This window comes from Schistocerca nitens, chromosome 5 (genome assembly GCF_023898315.1).
Source record: "Schistocerca nitens isolate TAMUIC-IGC-003100 chromosome 5, iqSchNite1.1, whole genome shotgun sequence".
In the NCBI taxonomy this organism is placed as follows: Eukaryota; Metazoa; Arthropoda; class Insecta; order Orthoptera; family Acrididae; genus Schistocerca; species Schistocerca nitens.
This window is the reverse complement of record NC_064618.1, coordinates 630,237,205-630,264,738: the sequence shown is the minus strand read 5'-3', so window position 1 is coordinate 630,264,738 and position 27,534 is coordinate 630,237,205. Positions and strand designations below refer to the sequence as shown.

Below are 27,534 nucleotides of genomic sequence, written 5' to 3'. Positions count from 1 at the left end.
ACCCAACTCCTGTGTAATATTTTTTTGTCGGTGTAGTAGAATGCGGGCGCGCAATATCATGAAGTAGCATCACTTAACGCAGTCTTCCTGGTCGTAGTTCTTGCATTGCGTCTACAAGGCGTCTCAGTTGTAGACAATAAAAGTCAGCAGTCATTATTACACCTCGGGGAAGCAATTCGTAGTACACCCCACCATGGCTGTCCCACCACATTAATAACATTATCTTCTGTGGATGCGCGCAGGTCTTTATGCGAGGAGCTGCTGCTCTGTTTCAGCTCAACCATACCTTTCTTTTCCTTACATAAAGACACCATTATCTTCACCAGTAGACGTACGTATGGCCACTAGCTGATATTTATGACTTCGCTTTAGAACACGCTGCATCCATACACCCAATTTTTGAACCTTCCCCATTGCATGTAAATGTTGCGTGATAGTGGAACGATCACAATTCATCACATTTGCCAGTTTTCGACAACACTGACGTGGATCATTATGGATTAATGAGTTTAAACGATCTTCATCAAACTCCGAAGGTCTTCCTGAACTTGAAAACTCACTAATGTCAAAAGCGGTCCTCCTTAAAACGGAAAAACCATTTTCTAGTCGCGCTATGTCCAATGGCATAACCCCCATTAACGGCGCAAATGTTTGTCTCTCCCTCCGCTGCTGTCACCCCTCTACTGAACTCGGACAGAAGAATACGTCGGAAGTACTCCGATTTCTTCACTTGGCACCCCATTTTCTGGCGTCTAAGGGTCCACTCACTATCGCCAAATGAAAAAATGTAACTCAAATAGCAACAGTTAACTACAAATGAAAAATGACAATCGATAGCCCGCATCTCGTGGTCGTGCGGTAGCGTTCTCGCTTCCCACGCCCGGGTTCCCGGGTTCGATTCCCGGCGGGGTCAGGGATTTTCTCTGCCTCGTGATGGCTGGGTGTTGTGTGATGTCCTTAGGTTAGTTAGGTTTAAGTAGTTCTAAGTTCTAGGGGACTGATGACCATAGATGTTAAGTCCCATAGTGCTCAGAGCCATTTGAATTTGACAATCGATAAATAAACCCTTAGCATCCGGAATGCCAACGGGCAAAACAAAAACACTACGAACTTATTTGCCAATCTACGAGTACTATTATTAACCGCAGTTGTCACACGCAAAGCATTAGCAGGCTGAAATCTTCAAATTCCTGGCAGGTCAGAAGTAAAGAGTCCAGCAATCAAGTGATTTAAGAACCGTAAGTATAGCACGCACATTATAATTTGGTTAATTTTAAATAGAGGTGCGGTGGGGTGGGTGAAGCAAGCGTCGCTAGAGAGAGAAACGGTGCAGAAAAAGCATTTTTTTTTAACAAGCACCTAGCCTCAGTGTGGACAGTAAGCATTCTTTCTTAAGATTCAGTTGTAGATAGCACTCGAGATGCACTGAGAATTGCTTGATCGTTCTATAACAAAAAGGTTGTAAGGAATAAGCAGTGCCAATTGACTCACTGACCCATTAGTTCGTGGTTTAATAAAACGCCTATGGAAACAAATACCGCCGGCCGCTGTGGCCGAGCGGTTCTAGGCGCTTCAGTCCGGAACCGCGCTGCTGCTATGGTTGCCGGTTCGAATCCTTCCTGGGGCATGGATGTGTGTGATGTCCTTAGGTTAGTTAGGTTCAATTAGTTCCAAGTCTAGGGGACTGATGACCTCAGATGTCAAGTCCCATAGAACTTAGAGCCATTTGAATTTGAAACAAATACCATTTATCTTTAGTTATTTTAAAAACAGAAATGTTAAAAAAAATGAGGGAAAGCGGGGCTACTAGCTAATATCTGAGCTCACTCTACGGTAAAGGTCTCAGGCACGTTGGAAATTACTGTTCCAGACAGAAAATTAAGTTTTTAAGGCTAGTTAACAGAACTCGCAGCAAAATCAAACCGACAAAACAAAAAAAATCATTTCAGGCACTGTGATGCTCTAAGGTTCCGCGAGTACACACACGCGATATCTCTCTCTCTCTCTCTCTCTCTCTCTCTCTCTCTCTCTGTCTCTCTCTCTCACACACACACACACACACACACACAGATGATACAGTCGCTGTTATTGCAAACTAGGAGCGTACGCAATATTTCTAGCACCAATCCTACTACCCTCCTCTCCTTCTGACTAAAACACACACACATTTAGACGTTTCAGGTGAACCGTATACCTATGGCTACGTAGTGATAATCTCTGTGGATAGGCACCATTTAGTTTCATGAACTCTTTCATTCGTTGTGTTCACAATACAACTGGCATTTCATACGCTGAACCCAGATTTGTACTCACTAAATAGTGTAAGTTACAACACTGTAACGAAAAAATTCACCACATACAACAGTAAACAAGCAATTTTCAAAAGTAATTAAAATAAGTTATAAATTCTATTGCTACAGCGGCTTAAAATTTAGACAGTAGTGGAACTCCGTGGTTTCTGTCAAATGATCACGGAACATGAAATAAGATGCATAAAGAGTCTTGTCATTTTTCTTTGTTTTATACACATGGGCCCAGCATCTGAGTCATTCTTTTGCTTATTAATAATCTTTATAATATAGACCACAGTTTATTTGTTCTGTTGCACAACTACTTCAAATACACGAAGAAAATCCTAACCTAAGAACTAGCTTCAATGAACAGCTAATGAAAAGAGAAGAATAGGAGGAATTTTATAGTTAGTAAAGTAAAGTAACGTATAAAAAGGTAGCGGAGTAAGGGTAGTGTCAATCCTGGGTATCGTTCTCCTTTATACATACCGAATTAGTTATCTTCTGTTGTTATTATTATTATTTCGAAATAATTTTCGTCAGTTTTAAATAACGATTAACTTTTATTACGTGATTAAGTTCAGATATGAGGCCTGAGCAAAGCCTAAACTTAAAGCCGACTAAGTGCGTTTTATATAAATTCAGAATTCAGTTTCTTGTTGCTATTGTTAACCGGCTCCTCCATGGTCTTTTTATAGACTACAGTACTTGGCACACCGGGGCGGTGGTGACAGCTCCAGCTGCTGTGACCTCGGGATGTTTGCTGAAGAACTCCACCAGCCGTGCAAGGCACAAGGAGTACCTCAAACAAGTGATAAAACACAAAAGAAATATTTGAACATATACAGGATATCATCTATTGAAACTAATCTGCATTAGTAACGGCTGGAGCTCCGAAATCAAAACCTACGAGCACTACCCACTCATCGCCACAATAAACAATTTTGCATGTTATGCAGCATTCTATTAATAATTTGGCCACTGTGCTCAATGGCAAAACCATCACACTGAAAACAAAACATTGGTGTATTTCTGATTCTATTCGTTAAGGGTCGCCTAACCATGGAAGAAGCTGTAAGAAGGGGGTTCATAAGTGGAATTTGATTTCAAAAACTACTAAACTTTTGTTCAGATTTCAAAATCCACGTGGGTTCTTATTCGAATGTTATTCGTAGGGAACAAGAAACACAGAAAATTAACATGAAAAAATGAAGTTAATAAAGTTAATAACGTGGGATTTTGATTCATATCGTTAGGAAGGCTGAAAGGAGAACAAATCAATGATCCTCATCCACACAATTCACATTTTCAAACAAGCAACAGAAATAACCCAATGCACTCCACATCCAAGTTGCACAAACATCCGCCGAGCTGCTCGGCCTAAGGACTCTGATACACGAAAGCAACACCTCATGTTGTAGCAAAAACCCGCACTTACATCTTTAAACCGCACAATCAGTGTAGGACGATAGCCAGGACTTGCAGGAAACAAAAGGTAACAATTCAAAATTATCCGTTCTCAACGCAAACTTTTTTGCTGGGGAGACAGCAGTGCTTGCAGCCAATGTGACGAACGTAAGTGTGCCTCGAAGCATGATAGCGGGGGGGAATGCGACAAAAGACTCTCTGACATGTCACACAAATGTGTGTAAACGAATTACTGGGTTGGTATCGAGTTTTAACGATCTTCCGCTGTTAGAGGACGTGCCATGCCACACAGTGTCTAGACTCTAGATGGAGAGGCAACACACAGGACTGACAGAACAGAAATACTGTTGAGATGGAGCAGAAAGGCAGGATTCTTGCTGACATCTACTCAGAAAAGATACTTGGGGCCCAAGACACAGTTGCGACCGTGCGTCAGGAACTACGAGTAACTCCCAGAAACAGCCAACTACAGAATGCCCTGAGCAGGCTTTGGGAATCACTCCAGAATTGCTACACAACTTGATGAAAGCCTTCTTGCTGTAACTCCAGAACAGCCACACACGCATGTCCATAGGAACATTGCATCGTAATTCGGAATAACACAACCACTGCAGTATCGTATATATCCGCTAACACCGGGCAAGTGAATTTCAGTGAAAATTCTGAGACTGCTCCGCAATTTGTTAGGTTCGAGTAACTTTCGTAGCTCGAGCTGTCTTAGAACTGTGAACTAAATCGGCTTCTCCGAGGCAAATCGTAAAATAAATAATACTTTTACACTAATACGTTTATTAAGACTTTCCCAATGTAATACGCTTTTAAATACGCTTCTTGGACTTACCATCGAATTTTATTATTGTATCTCCACAATATTTCGCCTTGAAAACTGTCCATCATCCTCGCCAGCTGTTGTAGCAATTCTTATATATATGAAGATGGTATCTGTTCTCTCGGACATGAGCTATGGCAGCAGACGATCGACCCGAGAGCCTTTCCTATCAGCACGGCATCGCCTGCAGCGCCTCTCCTGGACTCGTGACCATATAGATTGGACCCTAGACGACTGGAAACCCCTGGTCTGGTCAGATGAGTTCCAATTTCAGTTCTTAAGAACTAATGGTAGGGTTCTAGTATGGCGCAGACCCCACGATGCCATGGAGCCAAGTTGTTAACAAGGCACTGTGCAAGCTGGTGGCGCCTCTCTCTTTCGGACATGTCCGAAAGAACAGATACCATGTTCATATATACATAGTTAAGGCTCACCGGCCATTTGACCATCTTCTTCTGTGCAGATGCACAAACAGTGCCCCAAGTCTTACGGGAATCGGCAGTAAAGCTGCGAGTAATGAGTATGATGGGCAGGGGCACTTTGAATATAGTCCGAGCGAGGTGGCGCAGTGGTTAGCACACTGGACTCGCATTCGGGAGGACGACGGTTCAATCCCGTCTCCGGCCATCCTGATTTAGGTTTTCCGTGATTTCCCTAAATCGCTTCAGGCAAATGCCGGGATGGTGCCTTTGAAAGGGCACGGCCGATTTCCTTCCCCATCCTTCCCTCACCCGAGCTTGCGCTCCGTCTCTAATGACCTCGTTGTCGACGGGACGTTAAACACTAATCTCCTCCTCCTCCTGCTTTGAATATAGTGCGGGACAATAAGTTGCGAATGTGGGTCTCACGGGGGGCGTGCCAGAGATAAGTCCCTGCAGTCACACTATTCCTTTGTGTCTTCGGTGGCTCAGATGGAGCCGGCACGGTAGCTCGCCCTCTGTAATAAAAAACTGAAGAAAGGAATCAACGATCAACTTGAACGAATGTCTTGTGACGTCCGCCCAGACCAAACGCAAACGAACAATACCGAACAAAATGAAAAAAAGAAAAAAGAAAGAAAAAGAAATATGGATAGAGTGTCTGCCATGTAAGCACGAGATCCCGGGTTCGAGTCCCGGTCGGGGCACACATTTTCAACTGTCCCCGTTGACTTATATCAACGCGTGTATGCAGCTATGGGTATTCATTTCATTGTAGCAGTTCTTTTCAAAATTTCAGAAATCACGCGTACGAGTGAACATTGGATTCGCACTAACAAGGAATAATTTATAACCACTCCGAGTAACTGAACTCCGCGCAAGCGACGTCTGCATCCAAACTTCAGCCTATTACGGTCGATGTCCCTCTCTTTTTACTTTTTAAAGTAGTCCAGTGTTTTTCCTCAGAGCTCAAGCTAACTCCACACCAAATTACATTAAAAATCGGTTCAGTGGTTTAGTCATGAAAATGTGGCAGCCAGAGTTACTTTCACATTTATATTAGTATGGATGGCGCGTCTAGAATGCGGAGAAAATTTTACTTGCTACTGCAACTGGCATCCTCAGTATCTGTGGCTCTATCCACATGCAGCCAAAGTGGCAAGTCACCTCTACGCCTGTACATACTCCGGATACGAATACAGTGAGTTTGCTTAAGTCATGTTTTCTGTGGGTATCTCCATGTTTTCAGGGCGTATTCCTTGATCCATGAAGTTACGGGAATGCAGAAGTAACCAGCTGTTCTCCTGTTTTTATATTTTGGTTGCGAAACATCCATCCATCTCTTGAGATAATTTAAGACTGCTGTCACAACCTCACTCATTTTCATTACAGAACAGCCATGTCGTAATTTTTTGTTGAATTGGGTAACGTCATTCTTCTGCTTCAAGCGAAATCATAGTCTTTTGTCACATAACTGGGCTGGTGATCGTATTGTCGAAACATTCTTTGAGTTGCCATACCGCCTGACATAAATTCGCCGGCCCTGCCAAAAGTCATATGGTCATAGACAGTAGTAGCTGAAGGATTGAAGATATGTGCTGCCCGTACTCTCTCTAAAACAGAGATCATTCGTGATAAACTTTGGTCATAAGTTTAGCCTATATCGATAGGGTCACCGTATTGCAATCTGCATAGATGAACACTTAAAGTGAAGAATTCCACACTCAGTCCTGATTGAAGCCACCACCACAACTATGTCCTTCGTTAGGTGCATTTCAGTAGTTTCCGTGATGACTGGTCTCAGAATGATTACGTGGACGTGGATGCCAGAATCTGGATGTTGTGCCCAGAGAGTAGCCCATCTCAATGCAATGTGCAGCTACCACTCAAATCAAATGGCTCTGAGCACTATGGGACTTAACTTCTGAAGTCATCAGTCTCCTAGAACTTAGAACTACTTAAACCTAACTAACCTAAGGACATCACACACATCCATGCCTGGGGCAGGATTCGAACCTGCGACCGTAGCGGTTGCGCGGTTCCAGACTGTAGCGCCTAGAACCGCTCGGCCACCCCGGCCGGCGCTACCACGCATTTGTCTGGCTGTAGCAGAAGGCTGTTCCTACATCCTGATAAATTTCCAGCGGTCAGACATTGCATTGGTATCAATGGACAATGATAACGTTCTAGTTCTGGCATCCACATCTTTCTTCTTGGATATAATCATCAAGAAAGCTACTGAAATCCACTTAATGGACTTACTCAGCCAAGGTTGTGGCTTCACTTTCGATATAGTATGGAATTTATTACTTTTAATAGCCCACTCTGAAATACCAGGACCAGTCCTGATGTTGACATGGCCAGAGTTTATCGTCAATTACTCGTATATCCGTTGTAGGGGACGTATAGGATCGCATATTTCTGTATCCGAATACCATTACTTCCGCAGCCACTGTCTGTAATCAAACGTGCTTTGCCGTCGTCTAATGGGTTTATAACTCAGGTGAAACGGTTGTATCGCCGTACTCACGGCTCGCTCCGACGATGTCTGGACATTACAGAGCACATAATATGAGAAAATGAGAAAAACTTGTTACAGCAGAATTCCCCAAACTTTATGTATCACGACACTAGTAAGCTAACATATGTCTAGCTGTACGACAGTGATATTAAGTATAGGGGATAGTGTTGTACCTGCAGGATAGTGTACCTAGGAACACATCATGTTCTTTGGTCGGTACGTCAGTCTATTGACTGATTTTAGAATCACAAGAAGAAAAGTGCACTAGAGATAGCCGTAGGCAGTTTCCGCCATTTTCTACGGTTATTACATATGAGGTTGTGGTTTGTACAGCTTTTGTAAATATTTTGTGTACTACATAATTAAGTGCTGTACAATATATTAATGTTATTTGGAATATGTCGTTAATTTCTCAAGTACAGATTTTTATGGTGAATAAAATGCTATATATTTTAGAACAATTTATACAACATGTAGACAGTAAATCCTTAAAAAATGGTTCAAATGGCTCTGAGCACTATGGGACTCAACTGCTGAGGTTATTAGTCCCCTAGAACTTAGAACTAGTTAAACCTAACTAACCTATGGACGTCACAAATATCCATGCCCGAGGCAGGATTCGAACCTGCGACCGTAGCGGTCTTGCGGTTCCAGACTGCAGCGCCTTTAACCGCACGGCCACTTAGTAAATCCTTACTTCGACGGTCGTGCACCATCTTGTACAGGGTGTTTCACAGTGTTATAACGATTTCATATTTGAGCAGTCTATTAGTAGTGTGAAAGGATACATTTTCTCCCATATGGAGGGCAGTAATCATTTCATACTAGTCGAAAATATACCGTGCGTTCGCAATAGAGTGCTACTCGCTACGGTGAATCTATCGTGCGCGTGCAACGTACCTTTCGTAAGCATTTAAAGATTCAGCAGAGATATCCAATACCTAGTCCGAGAACAATATTGAATTGGGTAAGAAACTTCCGTACAACTATCAATGCATCGGATGTCTTTTTTTAACCTGTGGGTCACGAGCCCTGGGGGGGGGGGGGGGGGGTCGCAAAACCTTGCTCAGAGGGACGCGGTCGCAGGAGAAAAGAAGCTTGTCCACTTTATGCTTGCTCAGAGCGAAGCGCGAAGACAATAATCATGTCCATACTTACTGGCGTACTCGGACAACTGACTGTAGTGACCAAAAACGGGCGGCTATGGCCCCGCTGACCCCTTCTCACCCCCACGCCTCTACCGCGGCAAAGAACATAATTATATCTCTGCCCGCAGAGCACTGCGACCTCTTCCACATTGCACTTGATTACTCGATCACTATAGTATCAATAGAAAAAAATTAAATATGTTGCCTTTGAAATCGCTGACATACTTTTATTATGGTTCTGGGGGCTGCCAGAATATTTTTACTTGGAAAGGGGTCGCGTATTGAAAAAGGTTGAAAAACACTGCCCTAGATCATCGAACGTGTGCGTAGCAGTTTACAGGTAGACCCTCACGTTCGTTACGAAAAAGTTCGAACAAGACCTTGCAAGTTCTCCGTGAAGTGTTTAATGACCACATAATTTCCAAACGCTCATGTGCCGAATCATCGTCTTGCTCCCTTGATTTAACCGTGCCAGTCTTTTACCAATGAGATTCTTTGAAGGCGAGAGTGTATACCGACAGGCCGGAAAGCTTTCAACAGTTAAAAATCGCATTCACAATGAAATTTCCAGAATACTTCCAGCAGTTACGACTGATGTCTTCAACAACTGCATGATACACCTCGATTATTAAGGAGCCGTGAGTGGCCATTTGTCCAGTGTAGTATTTCGTAAGTAAACCTGAGTAATTCTTGTCCCTTGTGTAAAATGTCGCGATTAGTTTATGTGTTACTCAAATTTGAAATTGTCAGAACGTTGTGAAAGGCCCTGTACGTTGAAACAGAAGTTTTTTTACCGTGGAACATATACTCCAAATGAACAGAGTTTCTTTAATGGCAACGGCGCCCTACAACCTTACACTGAGATGACAAAAGTCATGGAATACATGCTAATATCATGTCGGACCTCCTTTTGCACGGCATAGTGCAGCAACTGGATCTGGCATGGGCTCAATAAATTGTTGGAAGACCACTGCAGAAATACGTTCCGATCCCCTGCGTCTGTAGCCGTTCATAATTGCGACTGTGTTGCCTGTGCAGCACGAACTGACCTCTCGATTACGTCCCAAATGGTTCAAATGGCTCTGAGCACTATGGGACTCAACTGCTGAGGTTATTAGTCCCCTAGAACTTAGAACTAGTTAAACCTAACTAACCTAAGGACATCACAAACATCCATGCCCGAGGCAGGATTCGAACCTGCGACTGTAGCGGTCTTGCGGTTCCAGACTGCAGCGCCTTCAACCGCACGGCCACTTCGGCCGGCCGATTACGTCCCATAAATGTTCGATTGAATTAATGTTGGGCAGTCTGGGGCCCAAGTCATTCAATCGCATTGTCCAGTATGTTCTTCAAACCAATCACGAGCAGCTGTGGCCCGGTGTCATGGCGCATTGTCATACATAAAATTCCGCCGTTGTTTGGGAACATGAAGTCCATGAATGGCTGCAAATGGTCTCCAAGTAGCCAAGCATAACCATTTCCAGTCAATAATCCGTTCAGTTGGACCAGAGAGCTCAGTCCATTCCACGTAAATACAGCCCACACCAGTATGCAGCCACCACATTATGCAACCACTACCAGCTTAACACAGTGTCTTGTTAACAACTTGACTCCATGGCATCGTGGGGTCTGCGCCTCACTCGAACCCTACCATCAGTTCTTACGAACTAAATTTGGTTTTCCAGTCGTCTAGGGTCCAATCTATATGATCACGAACCCAGGAGAGGCGATGCAGGCGATGTCGTGCTGATAGTAAAAGCACTCGCGTCGATCGTCTACTGCCGTAGCCCATTAACGCCAAATTTCGCCGCACTGTCGTAACAGATACTTCGTCGTACGTGTCACACTGGTTGCTGCCGTTACTGCATGCAGTGTTGCTTGTCTATTAGCACTGACGACTCTAGGCAAACGTCGCTGCTGTCAGTCGTTAAGTGAAGGCCGTCGGCCACTGCGTTGTCCGTGGTGAGAGTTAATACCTGATCCGGTACGGGCTTTTGTTGACGTTTCGAAAACATACCTTCACCGAGGAGCCAACCAGTACATTCCTCCCTCCTACGTATATCTCGCGAAGAGACCATGAGGATAAAATCAGAGAGATTAGAGCCCACACAGAGGCATACCGACAATCTTTCCTTCCACGAACAATACGCGACTGGAATAGAAGGGAGAACCGATAGAGGTACTCAAGGTACCCTCCGCTACACGCCGTCAGGTAACTTGCGGAGTATGGATGTAGATATAGATACAGAATTTGGTATTCTCGGCACACTTTTGTCACTGTGGATCTGAGAATAATGAATTCCCTAGTGATTTACGAAATGGAATGTCCCATACGTTTAACTCCAGCTACCACTCTGCGTTCAAAGTCTGTTAATTACCATCGTCGGAATCTTTTTCAAATGGATCACCCGAGCACAAATGACAGCTCCGCCAATGCACAGTCCTTTTTACGTTGTGTGCGTAATATTACCCGTCTGTATAAGTGCATATTGCTATCGAATGAATTTTGTCTCCTCCGTGTACTTTACTGTGAGCGTGTCTTAAGGTCAAAGTGGATAGAGTTGTATGAGGCTTGAGCATAGCGCGCAGTTGAAGTGTTGCCTGCACGTCAGTGTGTATGTGTGTGTGTCCACAGGTGTTCCAGCAGCCGTTCCAGACGCAGCCGCAGCCGCACGAGTTCTCGGCGTCGCTGGTGCCGCCGCAGCGCGCGCCCTCCTTCCTGGACCACATCACGCTTAGCCCCGGCGGGTTTTCGGCGGCCGGCCCGCCCGGCTACCTGACACCCCCGCGGGAGCCCAGCAGCTTCCAGAGGGACCCCAGCCGCCAGCCCAGCCTGCCCGCCCCCGCCCCGCGGGAGCCCGGCCGCCTCCGCCTGCTTCAGAGCTTCGAGGCCAGCCAGCAGCCGCCCCCGCAGCTGCGGCCCCCGCAGCCGCAGGTGAGGCCCGGGGGCTTCGACGCCGGCCGCCAGCCCGCGCCCCCCACCAGACACCAACCCCAGCCTCAGCCTCAGCCATTCCCCGGAGAGGACGTGAGTGCCTACGTCGACCAGCATCTCGAAGCCTTCACGCCTGATCCTAGGACGACAGTCCTGCAGCCGACCACGTACAGATCGTCGCTGCCCTCCAAGAAGTTGGCGGAAGCGGCACTGCGCAGGAAACCCGGCAACACCAACTTGCTCGCGGCACCCCAGCAGGTAAGCTTTCCCAAAACTACTTCTTCTGTAGTGCAGCATATGCTGTCGGGAAACTTGGAGGATGCTTAAAACAATATGTACTCTGGGATTCACAACTGGGCCTTCATCTCTAGACGGTAACGATTAACATATTTTTGGCCGCGCCTGGGAGGGCTACGTCCTACCTCGAGACGGATGTTCGGTCTTTCTGTAATCGGTATGCCTACAACAGCATGCGTACCTAATATGTTCCAAAACGCCGCGCATGAAAACGGGATTTTCCGGCCCTCATACCACAGACTCTTTTGGTGATAAAAAAGGTAAGCTCAAAGCGTTTTGCATAGCCCTTGGGCTACGGACTGTTCATATACCCAACAGAACATCGTCTTAGTATCACCATTCTACAGTATAGGGTCAGAGTATGAATGTTACACACTTCCTCCTACTTAGGGAAATGTAGAAAGTGGGTTGGTTCCTTTTGCATTAAATATGGTGTGCGGTAGGCTTGCTGGGACTTATGGAGGCACCATTAGTTCATGGGAATCCATCGGAAGAACCCATAAAAAAGGTCATTTTACTATATTTTCGCGTTCATCAGCGGACCATAACGCAGCGGCAGATTCCGAGACGGCTGCGCACAGAAAACGGCTGTAATTTTTACGATGTATTTGTAAGATTCCGGTCTTCAAAGACACTGAAAATTTTCTTGATATCTTTATCCATTTCGGAGCTATAGTGGTTCAAAGTTACACTACTTGTACACGTCAAATACCCACGTAAAATCCTGTGTGAGGTGAAAACGCAGTTTAAAAAGTTACGTAGCACGGAGAAATATGCTGTAAACTGTCCCCCTTATCATCTGGGAACCCTGTGTTGTAGTACGGAAGCACATGCAAAAAATTTTTGCCCGTAAAATCCGGTCTGAGGTGTGAAATTAGTTCTGCTTTATTTCCATTTCACATAAGTAAACTATCCAAATTTCACTGACCAATACATTTCTTTACCTGTGAGTTATATACGTCCTGCTGCAGCAGGGAAAAGAAGGAACCAGTGAAAAATACGAATGTGTTGCTGTTTTTATTTAAGAGACTTCGATTTGAAAGTTGGCTTCCGGTTGCCTCATTCTACCTTACTCAGCAGCGTTAAAAATTTCCCCAAAAATTTGGGCATGCGAACATATTCGCACTTTTTTATGCTGAGAGAGAAGAAGGATGGCAGTGGGAAAGAGACGAAAAGTAATAAATACTGGAAGGTAGCAGACAGTTGTGTTGTTATAAAAAGAGCGAAGGAGACCATGGCAGTGTGAGAGAAATAGAGGGATGCAGTGGTAATGGAACAAGGTTGACAGTGACAGGACAGTGCTTGGAAAAGAGTGATGGTGAAAATGCCAGGAGGGGAGGAATAAAGAGAAAGAGAAAATGTAAATGGGTGAAAGCTAGTAATAAGCTGTCAAGTGGGGGGTGCCCCAGGGATTAGTGTTGGTGCCGCTCCTGTTCTTTATTTATATAAATGATATGCCCTCTAGTATTATGGGTAACTCTAAAATATTTCTGTTTGCTGATGACACTAGCTTGGTAGTAAAGGATGTTGTGTGCAACATTGACTCGGTTTCAAGTAGTGCAGTACATGACCTCAGTTCATGGCTTGTAGAAAATAAACTAACGTTAAATCACAGTAAGACTCAGTTTTTACAGTTTCTAACACACAACTCAACAAAACCTGACGTTTTAATCTCACAGAACGGGCATATGATTAGTGAAACTGAACAGTTCAAATTCCTAGGTGTTCAGATAGATAGTAAGCTGTCGTGGAAAGCCCACGTTCAGGATCTTGTTCAAAGACTTAATACTGCCATGTTCACTGTTCAAACGGTATCGAAAGTGAGTGATACTTCGACACGTAAATTAGTCTACTTTGCTTATTTTCATTCACTTATGTCGTATGGTATTATGTTTTGGGGTAACTCTTCCCATTCTAGAAGGATATTTTTGGCTCAGAAACGGGCGGTTCGGGCAATAAGTGGTGTGAGTTCACGAACCTCTTGTCGACCTCTGTTCACGAGTCTGGGTATTTTGACATTGGCCTCTCAATATGTGTATTCCTTATTGTCGTTTCTTGTTACCAATATTAGTTTATTTCCAACAATAAGCAGCTTTCACTCGGTTAATACTCGGTAGAAATCAAACCTCCATTTGGATCGGACTTCCTTAACTCTTGTGCAAAAAGGTGTGCAGTATACTGCTGCATCCATTTTCAATAAGCTGCCACTCGAAATCAAAAATCTTTGCAGAAATCCACGCGCTTTCAAATCGAACCTGAAGAGTTTCCTCATGGGTCACTCCTTCTATTCTGTCGATGAGTTCCTTGAAAAATTAAGCTGATTCTCATTGTATTTCTGATAGCGTTTGCTTAAACTTATGGACTGATTTTCTTTCAGGTTCATGAACTTTTTTTATCTGTTATTACTTTCATGTTGTTAGTTCATGTACTGACACGTTCCATGACCTTGGAGATTTGCTCCTCAATTTGGTCCTACGGAACTTGACATGTAAATGAAATAAAATAAATGAGAGACAGAGTATATGACAATGACAACGAGGAAGATAGAGAGATAGTGACAGTGAGAAGAGAAAGAGAGAGCAAGAGGGAGACAGTGAGGTGAGATTGTAGTAGTAGGGCAGAACGAAGGGGACTGTGGTTGTGACACAGGAGACAATGACCGAGAGACACAAAGTGATACGGACATTGTGTTAGGCAGAATGAGTGGGTGAGAAAGGGAAACTAGAACAGTTAGGGGAGCTTGTGGGAGTTTTAGGTGTGTCATATGTTAAAAATAGCGCGAATAAGTTCGCATGCCAAAATGTTTGAGAAAATTTGTAAAGGTGCTGGTAGAATGAGGCACGTGGTACCCCACTTGTCAGTCAGGGTCTTTTAAATATACAGGAACACATTCGCATTTTTGGTGTTTCGACAAGAGCATTTTTCAGCTGGTCCCAAATAAACTTGTATGGAAAACTTAAGAACGAAGGTAACTCCCGCATGATGTGTCACTGACACAGCTCGATGAAAGCTGGAACATGCACAGAAATAACTTTAACAATGTAGAACAGAACGTAACTCAAACAAATGAGACGAGCAGAAAAGACTCTTCTGTTCAAAGACAATAATGACACCAGAATGAGATTTTCACTCTGCAGCGGAGTGTGCGCTGATATGTAACTTCCTGGCAGATTAAAACTGTGTGCCGGGCCGAGACTCGAACTCTGGACCTTTGCCTTTCGCGGGCAAGTGCTCTACCGTCTGATCTACCCAAGCACGACTCATGACCCATCATCTCAGCTTCAGTGCTGCCAGTACGTCTCCTACCTTCCTTTTAATAATGACACTGACGTCACCGCGATCTGTGATGGGCTCTGGACATTACAAAAGGCGGGACATGTTTCTCAATTAGATGTGTGATCACCACGGATGGTAGTGCATGCTTTGCAACATGCTCCCATGCTGTCATAAGGGTGGTAAGAAGGTCTTGTGGCAGGGCGTCCCATTGCTCCATGAGCTCGGCTGACAACTGCTGGATGTCGTCGGTGCATGGGGACGTGTCGCAATGCGTCTCCCCAACGCATCCCATCCGTGCTGATGAAATTTAGGACTGAGGAACGAGCAAGCCAGTCCATTTGCGGAATATCCTCTCGTTCCAACAGCTCCTCCAACTGCGCAGTTCGATGCAGGCTCGAATTACCAACCACAAAAATGAAGTATGCAGCTCTCAAAAGACGCGCGTGGGGAAGTAGCACTGTTTCACAATAACGTTATTTGGTGAGTGTACCATGTTCAAACATCTGGAAATCAGTAGGCCCATGTAACACTAAGCCTCCCCGCACAATAACACCTGGACAATGAAAACGATCATGTTATTGGGTGCATTATTATTCCCATATGAGGATACGGCCAACATTATAGAAAGTGGTGGTTTTGGTGGTCCAGGCGTTATGGTGTGAGGGATCACAGTGTTGCATGCACGTACTGACCTCCAAACCATCGAACACTGTATACTCACCGGTTAGTGTTACAAGTCCTTTGCCGTATGCATGTTTTCAGGGCTATATCCGGCCCTGACTACATTTTTATGGGCGACAATGCGCAACCGCATTGAACAGTGCAGGTGGGGGAGCTCTAGGAACGGGAGGATATTCGGCCAGTGGAGTGGCCTGACCGTTCCTCCGACCTAAACCGTACCGAGCACGGGTGAGACGCGTTGGGGACACGTATTGCATGCAGCACATCCTCATACGACGACGACGATCCTGCAGTAGCCAACTACGCTGGTGGAAGACTGGAATCCCCCACGACAAGAACTCCTTACCATCCTTTTGACTAGTATGGAAGCACGTTGCAGAGCAAGCACTGCCGTCCGTGGCAATGACAGACGCTATCAAGAACCATGTCTCGCATTTTGTAATGTCCAGGGGCCATCATAAGCCGCCGTGACTTCATCTACATCTACATGATTGATCTGCAATTTGCGATTCAGAGCCTCGCAGGGCCCTTGTCGTTCGTTACGAAAACGTTCCAACAAGAAGGCGCAGTATGTCACACATCCAACAAGACTTTGAAGTTCTCCGTGTAGCGTTTGGTAACCGCATAACTTCTAAAAGCGCTTGTGTCGAATGACCTCTTCGCTCGCCTGATTTAACCGTACCATACTTTCATCTGTGGCGTTATTCGAAGGCGAGGGTGGACTCCAACCGGCCGAGAAGCTTGCAACAATTAGAAGATTGAATTCGCGATGAAATTTCCAGAATTCCTCCAACAGTTACGAAAGATATGTTCAAAAACTGGGTGATAGGCCTCGAGTATTGTTTGACCGCGAATGGTCGTCATTTGTCCGATGTAATATTTCACAAGTAAACTTGAATAAGTGTAAAATGTTCGACTATTTTTCGCGATTGCTATGTGTGTTATTCAAATTTGAAATCGTCAAAACGTTGTGAAATATCCTGCACTTTGCGCATCGGGTAGGGTGCACCTGCAGTTTCTTGGATAAAAAAATATTTTGCATAATTTTGTTCAGTTGCAAAATGCGCACGACTGTTTGCAAGTATTTTATAAAATTAATGGAAATGAATACGTCGCCTTATTCGAGATCCCATCACTGGTTTGCTTTTCGAATGGGCAAAAGATAGCTTCCTACTTTATTTACGCCAAATCTGTGATGTAGGCAGTCGTCAGAAGTGCTACATCAGGCGTACCGTTGCTTGACTAGCTTTCTTTAATGTTTCTCGTGGACGTTTGGTGGGTGGCGCGTCAACGGAGACTAGCTTTCAGCTGTCCCATTACGCAGTGCTGAACTAGTAATAGCCTAACGACTCTGTGATCAGACCCAGGGGACGGTTCCTCTCCCACGGTTTGTAGCGGCTTGTGTTGCGCACACATCTCTCCCAGGTAGTAACTAGAGCCTCCGAACTGGAGTGACTACTTGTCTTCTAAGCGACTTCTCTGTCATCCTCGAAATGTTACGTGTATACTACTACAATCCTGTTAGTACGAAAGGAACATCCTTGGCATATTGGGAGTCATAGCCGGACACAGAAACTGATCAGTTGCCACGATGGACCTGCTCATGAAATAAAAACATTTAAAGCTAGTTGCATTGCTGCACGTACTTGCAGACATGAGAAGTTGCACTACAGTTTCCCCCTACCTCGCCAAAATGATGACGGTTATGTATCGCCGATGTCAAACTTTTACCAGCGGGCCTGTTTCCAGTGTTATTTCTCAGAAAGAAAATGATTTTCTGCTACCATTTACTTTTTGAAAGTAGTTTTGTCTTGATAACCACAACCAGTTTCGAGAATTTGCTTTCATTTTCAGATATTTTACCTTATATAACGGGTGACCAAAAAGTTTCCGTTCAAAGGCCGCACAGTCCAGAATCGGTACGCCACTTAGGCAAAATCGCCGCGAACATTGAGCAATCGTCCCACCGACGCACCAGGATTATGGTACCCGTTTGGCAAACCACCGTGTCCCGCTGCGTGAAGAAGTCCGTAACTGCCTGCTGCACATCTTCGTACGACAGGAATCGTCGATACTTCAAGCCCTTTTTTAAGATACCGAAGGTGAGATAATCACATGTGGAGAGATCAAGTCTATGGGCGGGTGCTCGAGTACCTCCCCCTCGAGTTATCGTAATTTCTGCGTTACGACACTTAACGTATGGGGCATACGTTATCATGAAGGAGCAACACCGCTAGTCACAGTTTTGTCGGATCATTCCATAACGGTGGTTTTCGACGGACATGCTGCCCCACACACATTCTTCATCCTCCAATGAATGTCTACCGGTATTCGTCCTTCGATAGCCAAGAAAAGAACAACAGCACGTTTGTCCTCTTTTCCCGCATTTACCGCACGCAAGTCGGAAAGACACGAATACCTCACCAATTCCTTGCCTAAACGTCTGTGCTTATATACCTGCCCAGAGTCGCGCTGTGTTGCTTATACACTGCAGTAACTTCCTCAAACGGAAACTTTTTTATTGCTTCTTATATATGATTGCCTAATTGTGTACATCATTCCCTAGCGAGGTGCAACATTTTACGTTCCTCTTCATCTTTTTGCTGCAAAGCGAAAAACGAACTAAAGATCATTATTAATAACTACGTAATTCAATAATTAAACTGAGGTAATGTTTATTTTCGGATGTAATAGATGTTTGACGCTGCAGTAACTCGCCCTGACACACGATTGTCACACAAGGTAAAATGTTTATAAACAAACATGGTTATGTGAAAGATTACGTAGTTTGTACAGAAGAAAAAACCGATATGTGAAAGATGATAATTTTTATAGAGGTTACATTATTGTTTTTGTTTCTTTATTTAGCCTTCATTGCTGCTGCACCATAAAGTCATCCCGCTGTGCAATAAAAAATCAAATTACGAAAAGTATTAGTAACAGTCCTGTCAGAGATTGTTCAGTCTGATCCCACAACAAATTTGTAACGATTACAACAATTTAAGACTTATTACGCAAATTTGCGCAATATATCGATAGTAATCATATGCCCGTTATTTAAGAGAAAACGTTTTGTTCGACACAGAGATGAAATAGTATATTCCCAGGATTCAAAGACACAAAATCTGAATTTAGATTTTTCGTCTGATTTCTGAAATAAATCTTATTACACATCTGTAAACTTTTTGAATATTAGATGACAGAAGACTATTGACACGAAAGGTTATTTCCAGTTCGTCCTTTTTTTTTAAGTTCTTGTACAGATCATCCCTGTCTCTCAAGTACTTGCAAAATGATTTAGGTATCTGTATGGTGCGAAAAGTGTGAAGTCATCCACAAGAGCATCTGCTAAAAGAAATCCGCTTAATTTCGGTTACACTATAAATGAAACAAATCTAAAGGCTACAAATTCAGCTAAATACTTACGGATTACAATTACAAATAACTAAAATTGGGACCATCATATGAACAATGTTGTGGAGAAATCAAACCAAAGACTGCTATTTATTGGCAGCACTCTTAGAAACTGCAACAGATCTACTACACGACGCTTGTCCGCCCTATTCTGCTGAGTTGCTGTGCGGTGTAGGATCATCATCATATGAACTGATGAACAACACGAATAAGTTTAAAGTACGGCAGTTCGTTTTGTATTGTTGCGAAATAGGGGAGAGAGTGCCACTGACATAATATCTGAAATTGGGCTGCAGTCATTAGAACAAATGCGTTTTTCGTTATGGCAGGATCGTCTCACGAAATTTCAATTAACAACTCTTTCCTCCTACTGCGCAAATATTTTGTTGGTGTCCCCTTATACAGAGAGAAATGATCATCGTAATAAAATAAGAAAAATCAGAGCTCGCGCGGAAGAATTTAAGTGCCCGTTTTCCTTGCGCGCCGTTCGAAAAATGGTTCAAATGGCTCTGAGCACTATGGGACTTAACTGCAGTGGTCATCAGTCCCCTAGAACTTAGAACTACTTAAACCTAACTAACCTAAGGACATCACACACATCCATGCCCGAGGCAGGATTCGAACCTGCGACCGTAGCGGTCGCGCGGTTCCAGACTGTAGCGCCTAGAACCGCTTGGCCACTCCGGCCGGCGCGCCGTTCGGGAGTGGAACCGTAGAGAAGTAGCTTGAAGGTGGTTCGATGAACCCTCTGCCAGGCGTTTGATTGTGAATTGCAGAGTAATCTTGTAGATTAGATGTAGATGTAGTTGCTGCATTAAAGAGATTACGTATATACGTATAAAAAAACTTGCATCAAATCACAAAACTTGAACCAATGTCAGCATTAGTTTGTAAAGAAATGAGGAACCAGTTTTCTGCAATGTTTTGGAGCAATTTGAATCACTTTCCTACTCAATCAGTATATTATTCCCCGACTTCTTCTGGCGCCGCAAATGTCTATAATTGCTGTAGCTAATCCATTAGGGTGTGTCATTTCAGAGGGTAAAAGTAAAATTTCGTCATTTTTGTGAACGTGGCGGACCATAAATGTGCCTTTTGATGTGTAGTATCCTAATTTAAAAGGTTTATCTTTACTGATAAACATTTAGCTTTGTAAATTTGCCGTTGATTATAATTTATATTGAAATTTCTGGCAGAAAACGCAAATTAATATAAACTCCCCCAAAATTTGCTCAAATAGAGGTTTAATGAGCTCAAACAATTTTGTTTGTATTCTGTCTCTGTTCAAATGGTTCAAATGGCTCTGAGCACTATGGGACTCAACTGCTGAGGTCATTAGTCCTCTAGAACTTAGAACTAGTTAAACCTAACTAACCTAAGGACATCACAAACATCCATGCCCGAGGCAGGATTCGAACCTGCGACCGTAGCGGTCTTGCGGTTCCAGACTGCAGCGCCTTTAACCGCACGGCCACTTCGGCCGGCTCTGTCTCTGTTACCAAACACAGTAAATACATTGTAAAAATGTAAAAAACTTCAATCAATAATATGTTGCCGTTAATGCATCCTTCTCATTTCACACAAGTACACACTTTGCCAGATGCCTCTGTTACGCGTTTCACACACGGCTCTGTGGACTGTCCATACCATGGCCACTTTAGTACTTGCACTGGCTCTTACTTCTGATATTTTGAGTTTACAAGTAACTGGAGGCTCATACACTTTTTCTCACCAGTCTATCAGTTCCAAAAGTGAAGTTCTATTTGGATTTACTGAAAGTGTTTTCCTACGCTCTACAGATAGGTCTCCAGGTGTATCATCATCTTCATTCTTCAATTCAGTTACCTTATGGACCCTTGTTTTCCTTTCTTCTTCGTCTTCCAACGATAAAAGTGTCTGAAGCACCATTTCACAAAATGCAAACCACTATGAACGTTGGACTGTTGGCAAAACAATGTCTGCTACTGTCTTCTTCTGAGACTTTAGGAGCTTCAGTTAGTAAAGAATGTGACGGAGTCCTTCCATCCAAGAGACTTTCGATTTGATTCCAAACCAGGGGGGATAGTAAACGCCAACAATGTATTCCACAAGCAGCTGTAACGTCTTCACGTTCGTTGGCATTAAGTCCATGTTTTGAAAGCCATATGCGACAAATCCTATTTGGAGTTGTCAACCACTGAGAGTGGCTTACAGAACGAATTTCTAGCAATGCCAGATCAGTTGGAAGTGCACCCGTCCTTATAGCCTGAGTTATCCTGTAACGATAAGCCTGATCTGAACAGAGGTTTTTGACAACAGTGTCACTCAGTGGAACCAAACGCTCTGGAAAGGGTATTCTCAAAAATAAGGTTTATAGTTTAATAACTTTTATGAGTGACATAAAAAACATTCTCAGATTCTATAGCATATTTTTATCCTTAGAGCAGAAGCACAGACAGAAGCAATGATAAGGAGCCATTTCTTGAAAGAAGACAGTTTGCTGCGAATTTTATATGAAAGGTCAAACTACCGCGAAATTGAAGTACCTATTTACCAAGAAAAACAATGTAACTGCCGTTAATTGTGCACTACTGGCCATTAAAATTGCTACACCAAGAAGAAATGCAGATGATAAACGGGTATTCATTGGACAAATATATTATACTAGAACTGACATGTGATTACATTTTCACGAAATTTGGATGCATAGATCCTGAGAAATCAGTACCCAGAACAACCACCTCTGCCCATAATAACGGCCTTAATACGCCTGGGCATTGAGTCAAACAGAGCTTGGTTGGCGTGTACAGGTACAGTTGCCCATACAGCTTCAACACGTTACCACAGTTCATCAAGAGTAGTGACTGGCGTATTGTGACGAGACAGTTGCTCTGCCACCATTGACCAGACGTTTTCAGTTGGCGTGAGATCTGGAGAAGGAGCTGGCCAGGGCAGCAGTCGAACATTTTCTGTATCCAGAAAGGCCCGTACAGGACGTGCAACATGCGGTTGTGCGTTATCCTGCTGAAATGTCGGGTTTCGCAGGGATCGAATGAAGGGTAGAGCCACGGGTTGTAACACATCTGAAATGTAACGTCCACTGTTCAAAGTGCCGTGTGTGCGAACAAGAAGTGACCGAGACGTGTAACGAATGGCACCCCATACCATCACGCCGGGTGATACGCCAGTATGGCGAAGACTAATACACGCGTTCAATGTGCGTTCACCGCGATGTCGCCAAAAACGGATGCGACCATCATGATGCTGTAAACAGAACCTGGATTCATCCGAAAAAATGACGTTTTGCCATTCGTGCACCCAGGTTCGTCGTTGAGTACGCCATCGCACGCGCTCCTGTCTGTGATGCAGCGTGAAGAGTAACCGCAGCCATAGTCTCCGAGCTGATAGTCCATGCTGCTGCAAACGTCGTCCAACTGTTCGTGCAGATGGTTGTTGTCTTGCAAACGTCCTCGTCTGATGACTTAGGGATCGAGGCGTGGCTGCACGATCCGTAACAGCCATGCGGATAAGATGCCTGCCATCTCGTCTGCTAGTGACACGAGGCCGTTGGGATCCAGCACGGCGTTCCGTATTACCCTCCTGAACCCATCGATTCCATTTTCTGCTACCAGTCAATGGATGTCGACCAACGCGAGCAGCAATGTCGCGATACGATAAACCGCAATCGCGATAGGCTACAATCCGACCTTTATCAAAGTCGGAAACGTGATGGTAAGCATTTCTCCTCCTTACACGAGGCATCACAACGACATTTCACCAGGCAACGCCGGTCAACTGCTGTCGGTTCGAAACTTTCCTCATGTCAGCACGTTGTAGATGTCGCCACCGGCGCCAACCTTGTCTGAATGCTCTGAAAAGCGCATATCACAGCATCTTCTACCTGTCGGTTAAATTTCGCGTCTGTAGCACGTCATCTTCGTGGTGTAGAAATTTTAATGGCCAGTTGTGTAAATGGAATTGGGAATTGCTAACCAGAACATAACTTTATGAAACCCTACTAATCGAATCCGTGATCTTCATTCAGACCCTTGGGCTTGTTTCCATCCACAGGAGCAGCAACGACCGCCGCCGAGGGAGCCGGATGTCAGCACGTACAACCCGTTCACCCACCTGCGCAGCAACACGCGCGGTCGCCAGCCGGACAGCCGCTACCAGACGACGTCGTCGTCGACGGCCGGCACGGTAGCCTCCAGGGAGCGGCCCGCCACGGCCACAAAGCCGCCCCAGCAGCAGCAGCAACAACAGCTGAGCGCCGCCAGGCCCAGCAAGGTGTCGTTCGTGCCCAAGCGGGGTCTCCAGGCGGAGCCGCCCACCACGAGGACCGCCACTACCACCACCACGACCACCACAACCACGGCTACCCCGCCCCCGCCGCTCGAATACGACTCCAAGGCCGAGTATTATTACGACGACTCTTACGACCTGGAAAATGACGATGCTGCAGACGAAGATGTGTCTCACCACAACCGTCACCCAAATCACCACCATCAGGTACCCACCGGCCACGGCGCCGCTGTCGGCGGGAACGTCACCGTCCCTCGCCCCAATTTGGAGCGACCACTTCCCGGAGAGAAACAGGTTCAGCCATTGGCAGCACTCCCGGAGAAATCTGAGGTGAACAACTACATCCCAATGGGAGAAATAACGACTTTCCCCGTGGATCAGAAGGAGGCGATCACAAGTGTCGGGAAAGAGCAGACGACACTGTTGTCGGAGATACCGACCACTCTGCAGAACGGCGAGTACGAATACTCTACCGATGCGAGCAGGGAGTCACCTGGCGTCCTCACCGAGAGCGGTGCGTCTGAGTTTCCGTCGGGCGTCGGCGCCACAGAGAAGCGTGCGGAAGGAACAGAAGTTGCGGACACGCAGCCCGCGATCGCAACTACCCAGGAGTACGTGCCTCCTGCCACGGAGGAATACCCGCCCGCTCAGCTGCAGATAGAGACGGAACCCAGTGCGAACAAGTCGGCCGTCGCTTTCGAAATTCTTACGATGAATCCGAGACACACTCTGGTCGAGCAAGACAACTTTAAGGGTTTCGTCGACAGCTACCTGATCGACGCCACAGACTCACCTCACCAGCCACCGACAATGTCGAAACACACCACAGAAGAATCGGACACCGTCGCCGTCTCTGTAAAGAGCACTGTCACGATGAAGCGACCTGCAGAGACCGCACTGGTGCCGCGAAATATGAAAGCCGAACCGGCCGACCGGCCGCCCCTGGGTGAGCCGATAATATCTGTCGTCACCACCAAGAGCGTGATAAATGGTACCTCCACCATCGTGACACTCCCACCAGTGACGTCGTCTGCGGAGAAAGCCGACTCCCGTGACCTGGCGTCAGAGGACGCGCCAGATACCGCTGAGGACGCAGAAACAGAGCGCTCTGTCGTCGTCGCTGTCGTGACGAGCCGCAGCGTCTCCGGTGCGAGGTACTTGCCGTCTGGTCTCATCAAACAGGAGGAAAAGTCTGACGCCGCGGCTGCAAAGAAAGTTCTCGACGAGTCGGAGAATCCTCCCGCCAAAAACGAAACGTCTGAGGGTTCTTTGCCAGCACCAGAAACTGTGGAACGCACCCCTGAAGCAGTTTCTCCTTCCATGACCAGTGTCAACAATTCCGTATCCAACATGACGCAGTCTTCCACAGAAAGCATTACCGACAAATTGGACAGAGTGCAGTCTGAACTGGCCACCAAAATTTTCAACACGACACAGTCCTCGACAGAGAGTATTCTCGACAAACTGGACAGAGTACAGTCCGAACTGGCCAGTGGAATTTTCCTCGGTGGGTTCCGGAACGGGGCTGACAACATAGACATACTGACGGACACCTCAGATAAGCCGCCCAACTCTACGAGGCTGACGACACCACCCACGACAACTACCTACAGGTCGCCCGTCGTCATCCGCAAGTTCACTCCACACACTCGCACGACCCCCAGGCCGAAAAAGCGGCCTGTCAGCATCGAGACCATTCCTAGAGACAATCTCGACGGCCTTCTGCCGAACGGTTTCAAACCGAGGGGATTCTCCGGCCGAAGTAAGTCGTCGACGACCACCACCACGACTGCCGCCCCCTCGGCAATAAACATGATGGATATGCCACAAGGTGACCAGCCCATCGTTACAAACGACACTGCTACCGGGAGATCCAGTGGTCCGAGCAGTCTGCGAAACAAAATAAGAGTCCAAGATGTGAGCGCCTTCTTGCCTCCGGGATACAAGCCACCTCCAGAGGAAGCTAACGCCACCGAAAAAGCCCTCACGCTGGAAGCGCTTCTAGGAAAGGTGAAAATATCCGCGCCCTCGTCTCTACTGCCGCCGGGCTACAACGCCTCCAAGGAAATGAGTAAAGATACTAATACGACGCGGGACAAGCCAAAGGGCGCGCCAGTCGTCACCAAGGTAGACAGCATCGACAAGCTGCTGCCTCCCGGCTACAAGAAGCTGGCTGCGGAAGTGACGACTGCGCCTTCCAGTTCTGTAGCGACGACGACGTCGAAAGAAGCGGGCATCCTCGAATCGCTGCTGGGTAAAGTCAAGCCGGTGGACGTGAGCTCGTTCCTTCCGCCAGGATTCGCCAAGAATTCGTCTGCCTCGCAGGAGGACAAGGGTGGCAGTGGCAGTGCCCTGGACGCGCTGCTGGGGAAGGTGCAGTTCAAGGACGTGACGTCACTGTTGCCGCCGGGCTACAAGCCCGAGGAGGGCGGCGCGCCAACGCCGGCCATGGTGCCCAGCACCACGCAGGCCACCTACCGGTTCGTGGCGCCGACGCGGCCCGGGCTAGTGCGCAAGCCGCTGGGCAGGACCAGCACCGCCAGGAGCGTCGAGGCCAACAGGCCGCCCGTCCCCACTATCAGGGGCTGGGGCACCAGGTGGGTACACTCCTCTCCACGCCTCCCTGTACACCTGACACAACCAGCATCCGCTCCCTGACATATTCGAGAATGCCTGTCTGTACCTGCCCTTATTATTTAATCACGAGCAGGGTTTCATCTTCTTGGGTCTTAGGGTGACAACTGAACCTCACAATCACAGTTAAACTCGCAATCTAACCACGACACTCTGGTGCGAAAGGTGCCGTCTGACAGATGGAGGGACGCCAGCGCTCCAAGCGGTGAGAAATCAGGCTGTTACCTGCGTTGTAAGGACAACGTTTGTTTTTAATTTTTCTGTTTAATTAACGAAATAGTTGTTATGTTTCGCGTTCCATGCATTAGTGAATTACGGAGTGACATAATTTACCGTGAAAGAAATGTAAAAACAGCCAAATCTCGCTGATTCAGTGACATAAACTACGGTACAACTTACTCATGAAGAAATTCTTTCGAATATATGTATAACTGCAGCTTATTCCACTGAAACAAGACTATATAAACACATATTTCATGCTTGAGAAACATACACTACTGCCCATTAAAATTTTGCTACACCAAGAAGAAATGCAGATGATGAACTAGAACTGACGTGTGATTACATTTTCACGCAATTTGGGTGCATATATCCTGAGAAATCAGTACATAGAATAACCACCTCTGGGGCGTGTACAGGTACAGCTTCAACACGGTACCAAAGTTCATCAAGAGTAGTGATTGACGTATTGTGACGAGCCAGTTGCTCGGCCACCATTGACCAGAAGTTTTCAGTTGGTGAGAGATCTGGAGAATGTGCTGGCCAGGGCAGCAGTCGAACATTTTCTGTATTCAGAAAGGCCCGTACAGCACCTGCAACATGCGGTCGTCCATTATCCTGCTGAAATGTAGGGTTTCGCAGGGATTGAATGAAGGGTAGAGCCACGGGTCGTAATGTAACGTTCACTGTTCAAAGTGCCGTCAATGCGAACAAGAGGTGACCGAGACGTGTAACCAATGGCACCCCATACCATTACGCCGGGTGATACGCCAATATGGCGATGACGAATACACGCTTCCAACGTGCGTTCACCGCGATGTCGCCAAACACGGATGTGACTATCATGATGCTGTAAACAGAACCTGGATTCATCCGAAAAAATGACGTTTTGGAATTCGTGAAATCCAGGTTCGTCGTTGAGTACACCATCGCAGGCGCTCCTGTCCGTGTTGCAGCGTCAAGGGTAACCGCAGCCATGGTCTCCGAGCGGATAGTCCATGCTGCTGCAAACGTCGTTGAATTGTTCGTGCAGATGGTTGTTGTCTTGCAAACATCCGCATCTGTTGACTCAGGGATCGAGACGTAGCTGCACGATGCGTTACAGCCATGCGGATAAGATGCCTGTCATCTCGACTGCTATTGATACGAGGCCGTTGG

General features: G+C 45.9%; 1 protein-coding gene across 1 annotated transcript in view; it reads left to right on the top strand.

The window, feature by feature from the left end:
- LOC126260627 (mucin-2) overlaps window positions 1-27,534 on the top strand; it is a 165,573-nt gene that overhangs the window by 92,842 nt on the left and 45,197 nt on the right. The window contains exons 4-5 of the mRNA XM_049957966.1: window positions 11,272-11,829; window positions 23,290-26,120. Of these exons, the coding sequence (XP_049813923.1) occupies window positions 11,272-11,829; window positions 23,290-26,120 (3,389 nt within the window). The remainder of the gene's footprint in view (window positions 1-11,271; window positions 11,830-23,289; window positions 26,121-27,534) is intronic.